This window comes from Heloderma suspectum, chromosome 7 (genome assembly GCF_057233095.1).
Source record: "Heloderma suspectum isolate Gila_16-S chromosome 7, 16-S_ref, whole genome shotgun sequence".
Taxonomy (NCBI): Eukaryota; Metazoa; Chordata; class Lepidosauria; order Squamata; family Helodermatidae; genus Heloderma; species Heloderma suspectum.
Genome location: NC_139464.1, coordinates 61,988,203 through 61,998,613, shown reverse-complemented (window position 1 = coordinate 61,998,613; position 10,411 = coordinate 61,988,203). Strand labels below are relative to the sequence as shown.

The 10,411-nt window shown below is 40.0% G+C and overlaps 1 protein-coding gene across 1 annotated transcript in view; it reads right to left on the bottom strand.

The window, feature by feature from the left end:
* Positions 1 to 2,130: 2,130 nt before the first annotated feature.
* Positions 2,131 to 10,411, bottom strand: part of LIN7A (lin-7 cell polarity scaffold A) — a 45,506-nt gene continuing 37,225 nt past the window's right edge. Inside the window, exons 3-6 of the mRNA XM_084811791.1 lie at positions 8,579 to 8,650; positions 4,905 to 5,114; positions 3,921 to 4,136; positions 2,131 to 2,407 (exon numbers count right to left, since the gene is read on the bottom strand). Of these exons, the coding sequence (XP_084667917.1) occupies positions 3,921 to 4,136; positions 4,905 to 5,114; positions 8,579 to 8,650 (498 nt within the window). The 3' untranslated portion in view covers positions 2,131 to 2,407. The remainder of the gene's footprint in view (positions 2,408 to 3,920; positions 4,137 to 4,904; positions 5,115 to 8,578; positions 8,651 to 10,411) is intronic.

Here is a 10,411-nt window from a genome sequence, read left to right as displayed (position 1 = left end):
AGCATTCCATTTGCACAGAGTCCATGGGAAACCCAAAAGGAGGACATGAGTGCAACAGCACCCTCCTGTATTTCTTCCAATTCAAATAGCAGGTGCAGGAGTCTCAGTCCAGACTGTTGCGAGGGGCAAAGGGTTAATAAATCCCCCACCTCCCACTCCAGGGTCTCAGTATGTAACACAGGTTATTCTACTGCATATGTAGATCATAAAGGTTCAGAGAAAGCTAATTATCTGTCAAAAATATTATAAAGGTTCAGAGAAAGCTAATTATTTGTGCCTATTTGGGAAGACCTGCCTCCCACTCTGAGAATGAGGTGGGCTAATAATGATAATAATAGTAATAATACTTAATATTTGTATAGCACTTTCAAGTGTTCTAAGTGCTTCATAGTCATTCTTTAGCTGTAATCCTTACAACAATCCTGCAAGGTAAGTCAGTATTATTATCCTTCATATTGCAGACTGTGTGGGACTGAGGCTGAAAGGGAATGCTGTGCCAAAGGCCACCTAATGAATTCACGGAAGAGATGAGATTTGAATTGGAGTTTCCTCCTAATTTGTAACTCAGCCTCTTAGCTACCATGGTACACCAGCTCTTGACTAAGTGAGTTTGTATATTAAACCTAAGATAAATGAATTAAATAATATATTTGAAAAATAGAGAAAATACTGAGATACCTAGTTATATCTATTTTTTCCTAACAAAGTTTTTTCTCATTAACATCATCTCAAAACATTTGCAATATATAGTAAGAGCCTACTTATGGAACAATTACATTCTGACAGTATATATGTGTATATATATTTATTTTATATATATATATATATATCTTATAAATATACTGTATACTCAGTTATAGATTTCTGGATAATAATAGCTATAGTAGATATACTAACAATATCTATATTCAAAAATACGATTCTAGGATCCTCTAGTTTTACTACTAACAAAAGATAGAATTAAACCTGCTCAATAGAATATATGGATACACCAAGAGTAAAAATGCTTCTACAAACGGAATGCTGTATAAATTAGGACTGTCAATTAACTAAAGAAATTTTAGTTGGTTAATCAATTAATTAATTAAATCTGCATACGTTTCACATATGTCACAGATCACTATACATGTCTACTCAGAAGTAAGACCTAGTAAGCTCAGTGGGTAAGTGTGTATTGGATTGCAACCTAAGGCTGCAATCCTGTACACATGTACGTGACAGTAAGTCCTACTGAACTCACACTTGTGAGTAATCATGCATAGATTTGCAGCCTAAAATACTTATACTGAAAGGGGGGAAATTTCCTTTGCTTTTAGATGATACAAGCATGTGGCAGCACAGGCACTACCTCAGACGAACCATTCCTTTCTGTGAAGAGAAAAAGGAAGGAGAAGCTTTCCTGCTTGTTCTAGGAAAATACCTGCCACCTATGGATTCATAAGTACTTACATTTAGCAATCCTTCAAAAGAAATCAGAAATTAATCAAGAGCCTCTTTTTATCAGTTAAAAATCTTTTGTTTGATTAAAACTAATTGATTAATCAACTAAACATTGAAGCCCTAAAATAAATACAGTAATAACTTCCAAGGAGGAAACATTGGAAAATGATTATAAACTGGATTTCACAATTGTTCAGGGTTGTGATGTGAAGATGTTATGCAAAATGTATGAGGCGTTTTAAGTGGCAATATTTTGAAGTAATGCAATTTTTTCCTTAAGTTGTTCATCTCACACACCTCGATGCAGATAAGCAAGCTTCCTCACATGTATCACTTGTTGGATAGAAAAAGTGGACATAAAAGGGATGGCATCCAAATGTGGACACAGTTTACCCACACTGCATTGCTTTTAACGGGGATGTGCAATTGAACACACATCCCTATCTACATTCTGATACAACTAGTCAAAGCACGACTACAACTGCATCAGGTCTACAAACTTGGGCAGTCTTCACTCTTGGCAGTGGCCCATCTTGCATCCATTTGACAAATGCTCACTGGAGTATCCTTGTAAAGAGTGCAGGATTGGACCATACATACATATAGTATATATATTTATATATATTCACTCATTCAGAAGCCATGAATACTCTCAATTTCACAGAGTGTTCTTTTTTCTTTTCTTCTTTTAACAACTTTTAAATTTGGGAAACCTTACCATATAACAGGAGTAGAGTCAAAGAAACCTTTCATCCTAAGACTTCAGTACACTGAAAAACCTTGCAGAAAGGGTTTATTATGTTGTTGGCTTGCCAAACAATTCTTATGGCAATCTTTCAGTTTGCTGGTGAACGCAGTTGTTGTTTTGTTGCTGCTGCTGCTCTTTTACTGTATGTTGGAATACGAAGCATAGCTTTACTGCTACATTGTTGAATTCTTGATTTAGAATTTCTTTCTTGAGAACCATCTATAATTTAAAAAACAAACTCAGACCTTAAAAAGTACTGAAGAATTGACTGACTTTGTCCCCTTCCTTTGATTTCCTGATCTTTCATTTTCATGTATGTATGGCCTTATCTCACAGCTGCTAAGGAGGCACTGCACTTGTGTTTGGTCAGCATTAATAGGGTGGGGCCATTAATAGCCTAAGCAGGACACTATTCTAAAGGCTATTCAGTTGGTCTTTAAGAACCAAATAACCAGCGCATTCTTTTTTACTGTGTGTTTGGATTGTAAAGAGCTTTTTATGGCAGGGTAATAAAGCTGGATGGCTCTATACAACTTACTAAGTATAGGCTGGCGTGGTTAAGCTGCCATGGAGCTGAACTAGTAAAGAATGGCTGATAAGGGAAGCATTATAATGCCATTAAGGGTGGGCAACTTTCCAAACCACTGGGAGTTGCATCCCACCCCGCTGAAATGGCTGTCGCTGGTGGAACTCCCACTGAATTTGCCATGGCGGCAAAAATGCAACGATTTTGCAAGGAATGAAGGTGCATGGGCAGCATTTCCCTTGTTTGCAAGCAGAATTACACTCCTGCATGGTTCCAAAGTGCAATTCTTCCCACACACCTTGTTTCCTTGGGGAAAAAAACCCTTGTTCTTTGCTGTCATGGCAAACTTGGCAGCGGGGAGCCACCAAAACGGCCATAGGGGGCTGCATGCAGCCTGCATGTTGCCTACCCCTGCATTAAAAAGAACTGACAGCAAATCGTGTCTATTTCTTAGAAGGAGATAACTTACTGGCTCTGCAAACAATATAATAACATAATAACATAATGCTGAGGGATCTAAGAAGCTGATCAACGTAGACTTCTGGTTCTTTGACGTACACAGCACAGCATACATTGAAGCTACGTAATAGATATTTTAGGTATTGACTGATATAAAAGCATAGCAAGAAGCCGAGGAAGGAAAATGGGGCGAACATACATATCTGCTTGAAGAAAGGCAGATGAATACCTGTCAAGTGATACATTATATTCTTATTGTACTAAACTGCTTCTGAACTCAGCTAGACAAAGGTTTGGATGAACCTGAAGGAAACACTACCGCCTTAATGCTGCTTCACATTTTACCTAATTCTCGGGATAGAAATTGAAGCAAAAACTGTAGCCATTCCATTTGATCATTTTCAAAATGAACAAACCTGAACTCTGAATGTGATTGTTTTCCCCTTCCTTCCTTCCTTCCTTCCTTCCTTCCTTCCTTCCTTCCTTCCACTGTCTCTTCTTCCTTTTGTGCATTTTTCCTGTGGCATTAGGTGTTTGTTGGCAGTGTGATACATGTAACCATAGGCTGCACTCTAACCAAATGGGCAAAAGCTACAGATGCTACTGAGAATGACCTAGAAGCTCCCACGGGATGATGGCAATTACGACACTTTCAGTACCACCTGAAGCAGGCATGTTTCAAAATCTCGTAACGTGCCAAGCCTTTTGCAAGGGTAGGTTGAAAGCAAGACCAAAGAATACTCTCACCTATGACATATGATTTTGCTGTGCATTTTGCTGCTGCTGCTGCTGCTGCTGAATTAGCAACTGCTGCTGTTGCCTGCGTCGTGCTGTCCTCAGTTTCTCAAAGCGAGCCTCCATCTCATCCAATACTTTGGGGGTGTAGCGCACCACCAGCTTGACGCTGTCCTGAGCAGCCTTCAGGAGCTCCACAGCTTTTTCATGGTGTTCTCCTTCTACACTCTGAATATGAAAAGCAGAATAATAGTTAAAATGGCAAGTAACAAGAAGCTTTTGAGCTCTGGGAAGAAAGGGTTCGGAGGCTCTCTTGACCCTTCTTCCCATCAGGATGGAAAACACCATTCCTAACCGAGCTGAACAGAGACATTCAGACCAGCAGCAGAGTCTCCTGGGAGACTAAAATGTTATCACATTGGTTTCTGAGTGCTGGCATTTTTTATTTCAGTGTGTCCATTTATTATTTTGTGTAGTCACAGACCTGTTTGTCTTGTGCAGAAAATGGAAAGGCATTGCTAACATGTTGGAGAATGAGCAGCTGGATAAACTCCCAAGTAGATATAGGGACAGAGTTGGTATCTGTTGCAGGGCTCAAACCCTGGGTTTATGCATGTATTAGGTGGTCTGTAATAGCTACTGAATAGCTGTTTTAGATTAGGGGGCTCTATGTACCTGAAGACAGGCCTAATCCTCAAAGTCTGGTGTATCAGAAATGCCATACTATGATTGTCTAGTTGTTGTTTTAAAATTTGTGGCTGTTGTTTTTTATACATAGTTGACTTGCACATTTTGCTGCTATATTACATTGTAACAGGTGTTTTAAACCACACTGAAGTTCTGTATTTGTTTGAAATTACTTTTTGGACCCTCAGGATTGAAGAGGTACAGGTCATATTTTTCTGGCTATGACTTTTTACTTGCTATATGTGATCTGAAGCTCCTTGAATAAGCACAATTCATAAAAATAAAAATCAATGTGAAATGTTCACATACCACTCCATTAACAGAAAGCAGCTGGTCTCCCCGTTTGAGTCCTCCATGCCTCTCGGCTACTCCTCCAGGAATTATGCGAGAAATATAAATAGGAGAATTTTGTTCTTTTCCTCCCATTACATTAAAGCCAAGGCCTTCTTCAGTCTTTGGCAGTTCTACCACTCGGGGGTGAGAATGGCCTTCACTGGCTGCAAAAGCAGCAACTGTTGCCTAGAAGAAAATGCGGTTCTTCAGCATATTGTTAGAAGCACTGTTGCAGATTTTGTTTAAAAGATTCATTTACACAAAATAGTATTTTGAATTTATTTTTTAAACAAATATCGCATTATCCTTTTGAATGGAAAGCATTGATATAGAGAAGTTAACGCCAAGGCCTCCATGCACAATTATATGCCAGCAGAGTTGTTATTAGGACTAAGGTGCATGAATCCGAAGATCTGTGTTTGATATGTACTCAGATATTTACTTGGAAGTTCCTGCACGTGAACTTCAATGGGTATCCCCATTCCTGTTAATGCAATCCATGCACACAAAGGAAAATATGAAGATCAGCTGCGTGCTCTGTGTGGGGAAGCTTTTCTGGGGAGGAGAACGCCATGTATGCATTAGAGTTTTTGTATCTGCAAGGCAGGGGTGACGAATCTCAGGCCAGGGGACCAAACCTGGCCTTCCTGTATTCCCAAACTGATACTCTGTGGTTCCCCAGGTGGCCACTCCACCTTCCTCTGGCCCCATCACCTTTCCCCCATCCATCAATCATTTGGTGGTTTCCTGGCTTTTGTGTAGTTTTTCCCTTTCTAAAAGGTTGAAAGTGTAGTTACAATATGCTTTTACAATATGCTTTTACAATATGCTGTTATTATTTTGTATTTTTGGTTGCACCCCTTTTGCCTTTGGTCATACCCCCTTTGCCTTCAACCCCACCCACCACTTGAATACAGCCCCGAGAGCTTTTCAGAAACCGAACTTGGCTCTTGGGCTGAAAGAGGTTCCCCACCCCTGCTGTAACCAATCTTTAAAGTTGCTTAAAGTTTTTAAGCAGTTTTAGGTGTCTCTAGGATGTGAGCTTTCAATTAAACCTAAATATTTATGAATGCAAACTCTTACTGACTGCTGTGAAAAAACAACAACAACAGCAAATATTGCCAGACTAAAAAAGAAAAAGGCAGGTAGGGGAGTGTCTGTCAAGGTTTTATATTGTATTTTCAAAGAAGCATTTAAAAATGTTCCAAGAGGCTTGATCCACAATCAAAACTCTGTGGAGCTTTAACATACATACTGAGCTCCAAGCTAGCAGGGATATGCATGAAACATCCCTCAACAGTGAAGTGGAATCTGTATACCAACCCTTACATGCGCAGCAGAGCCATTGGAATGGGGCGATGATAAGGAAGTTTAGTAAAATCTTTTAATTATTGCAGTTTAATAACTGCGGCTGATACAATTTTAGAATTCTTTAAACTATAACAGCAGCTGAAATAAAGAACAGAAGAAAACCAGAATTGCATTGTTTTAAAAAACATTTGGAGGCATATATTTTTTTGTACCTCCAGCATATTGCATCATGGAAAAGGTAGTTTTCCATGCAAGCAGATATTAGGGTGTTATATATGTGTGTGTTTCTTTGTGTGTATATTAAAATATATGGAAGAATCTACCCAGAGTTAAGTGTTTCTAATTCAATTGATTTCAACAGGAGAGATCAGAGCCCTCTGTCAATCCAAAGCCGTGCTGGCAAACGCCAGGCTGTGCGAGAAGAATGACGGAGGCAATTTTGACTTCTGCTCCCCCTAAAAAAAAAGAAAAGCCATTTCAGTTAGACGGGTCTCTGAGCCCGATCTAGCTGACCTAGCTGTGGTGGGCAGGGACGATGAGGCGGCAGCATCCTGCTAATCCATGCTTCTCCTCTCCCTGCCCACCACCCCACACCCTTTTTTGCCCTTTCAGAGCGCCTCTGAGGTCGCTGTTGCTTTCCACAGTGCTTTGCATAGTGGCTGCAAGGGGTTAGGCTTGGGGGGAGGAGGAATGGCCGAATCTTGGATTTCCCCTCCTGAGGTTGTAGCCGAGTCTCTGGCTTTGAGAGTGGAAATCTGCCACAACCTAGTCCCTGGGATGCTCTCCCAGGGACTGCCCAACACGTACTTCTCTCTCCTGTTGAAATAAATGGGAATAGAAAATGCTGAACTCTCGCTAGCTCGTACCCATAGGTCCTATTATTTATTTATTATTTATTAGTAGTAGTTGTATACCATTTAGTATAATAAAATTTCATACCTAAAAGCTCCTAGAGTAAGAGGATAGTTAATATTCTATTAGGGATTTATGTTTAATGGATGGAACTAGGTACCTTGAGTATAATTGCTTAGTTACATATGCAACATTTGTTACCATGCAAAATTTGTCACCATGCACACATTAAATGCCAGACATAAATGCACAAGAAAAATGCAATGCAGACAGCCCAGAAATAACCAGGAAGTATTGTGATATTGAAACATTGCTCTACAATCCTGCTGTTCTATAGGAATAAGAAATGAGAATGGCAAAATTTCATGAGACCTTTTCACTTTTAACTATACCATATGGTGGTAATTTATAACACCTAAATATCTGTAGTGTTCACCTGGGGTCAAACTCCAGCCACTCTAGAATAAAGACAATGCTAATCTAGCTGATAATAATAGATGGAAGAATTTTATTTAGATTAACATTTAGTATAATGAATGTTAAAAGTACTATATGGCTGAGAATACTTTCTTCTTAAAACTTTAATAATTTAACAGTGTGCTATTTTAATGGTTTTAAAAATATATTTAAAATAATGTTTCCCTACATCAAACCCTGGCTTGTCTCCATTTAAAATTAATGGGATTCTGTCACCCGCTATAGTTTAGAAGATTACCATTAGTTGCTCTGATTTTCAAAGAACAGCATTCTCAGCTTGTACTATATATGATTTGTAGAAATTCTGTGATCTTCTTCCTAGTTTTCTTTCCCTGGTCTTATTCAGGCAAGGGAAATTCATTCCAGTTTTATCAGTGGTAAAGGAAGGAATTTATTCCATGAGGAAATACCTGTTTTGTTACAAACATTTATTCCTGTACAACGCAAACACAAAAGAACATTTCAGATTTCATTACAAAGGCAATCTTTCTCTTGATGCAGGGAGCTTATCACAGATTTGCAAGGAACCTTCACAAAACTTTATCATGAGGGGCTAATTTTCAGAAATGGTTAAAACCCACAGCTGCTGAAATATTTGCTCAGCACCCCTGAAAGTGAGAGCTTTGGAGCCTCTACTGTTCTGAAGGCAGGCCTAGCCACCTACTATAAACAAAAACTGCTATAGGAGAACATAGCTATAGAAGCACTAAAGGCCAATGTATCACTTTCTGCAATAAAATAGTAGATTTGTTTGGAAGCGTATTCCCCCTTCACCCCACAAGCTGCTAACGTTATAAAGCATTCTCTTTTCTTAAGCTACAGAAGCAGCACAAAGGTTGAATTTGCCATTATGATTGTTACCTGGGAAGTAGTACTGGTTCTAGACTCTGGGCTGCCACTGATGTCTAAATTTTCTTACAGTGTACACACGAATACCTGAAACATACACGCGCACAGTCAATTACTAGGCCACTTTAGGAGCATCTATTATAAAGCTGAAAGTGTCCTACCTTTGCAGTAGCCCTGGCACGGAATTCTGGACAGCCATTAACATTTATGGTTTCATGCATATATTGATATACCTAAAGTGATAAAAACAGGAAAAATTAGTAATCCAGGTTTTCTCCACAAGTCAAAACTCTGAATAGAATTTAGTGCTTATTGCCCTAGCAGTTTTTACTGTCCTTGTAGTTTTTGATTACACTATACAACCTGCGTCCAAGGGCCTCCTTTACATTCAGTTTAATAAATGTGCAGCTGTATCTTGTCTGGTACATCCAGTCCACATGCCTCCCCTCAAGACTGCACTGCTGCTGGGAGGATATTGCCACTTTCCAAGCACTCAAACATCAATATTTTATACATGGAGAAAATGCAATACTTCCTCAAAAAGTGAAATCATTATTGGCTATGTGGAATGTAGCTGTATCATAGCAAAGGGCCCCTATCTGAAACTGTGACATGAACTTTGATAAGCAACACATCATCTTCCTTTCCCTCACCCCCAATCACCCATGCCTGCACCATTTTGTAAATTATTATTTTAGCCATTGATGTGAACTGGCAAGTTCTGAGCATGGATAGGATTGCAATCTCTGTTTGAAAGGCTATCAGAGGCCAGTCCTTTATTTGAAGGTCTCTTCTCTTTGAAAGGCTCTCTAATCCAAGTCTGATTTAAAGATAAAGAACTATAAAAAAAAGGGAGAGCAGGGACCTTAAAGTTTCCCATCAACAGTTAGCACCTGGACAGCAGACTGAGGAGGCACACAATATTTCCCGTTATGGTGTGATGTATTGTATCTCTGTTTAAATCAAATTATTTCTAAAAGTGCATCTGTAAATATAAATAAGCATATCCAAATTTTATGCAGATCTCTGTCCTCTTTTTTAATAACACACTTACTCTTTTTTGGCAATGCATAAGTGGCCATGTAAGCTTAGATGTTGGAAATCAACTTATTGATGGTACAACTCAATGAGATACAGCAGATAACAAGACCTATTATCAGGATCCTGCATAGTGTGTGTGTGCGGTGGGTGCCACACACACACCATGTGGGAGCCTCGATTGGGGGAGTGCTAAGGGAGGGGTGTTTAACTCTTCCCATTTTCTTGCGCTAGTGTATGCATTTAGCCAAATGAAAAAAATAGGAGGGGGGGGTTGTATGTGAGCAGCAGCAGCAGCAAAGCTTTCCGTAAGCAGCAAATTATGCTCCCCCCATATATTATATGTGAGTGAGATATTGCTCTTATTGTCTGAAAGGGGGCACTGCTATAGTAAATAAAGACTAAAATGCAATCGGAGCACACTCTGGCTGTTCATTGGGAAGTGTCAGGGTGGAAACTGAGCCAACAGAGACCCAGAGCAGTTCTGATTCTGAGGAGGAACAGCAATCTGTGGGAGAGGAGCTCACTCATCTCTCACAAGCACAGCAGCTGGCAGAGATTCCTCCTGCCAGCATTCCTGGGATAGATAGTAACCCTGGCAGTGAGAGAGCGCTGGAGGGGGGCTTGCTGGACGACCGGCACAGACGCAGGGAGCGACGACAGATGGAGGGCGTGGAAAGGAGGCATAGCGCTCGTTTGGCGCGCAAGCAACGGTCGCGTCCTGAGGACTCAAGGGAAAGAGGGAGGATCTCTCAGGGTCTTCCCATGGTTCTCCTTCAAATGGGGACCAACTGCCTTACCTGGAGCTTAGGCTCCTCAGCTATCTTTCCCCAGGGCTGTTCCTTGCTTTGGCGCTACCTACTAGTATTCTGAAAGAGTCATAAAGTAATAAAGGAATAAAGTCTTGGAAAGAATTCCTCATCGTCTGTGTCCTGAGTTGGCTATTGGTGGGGACT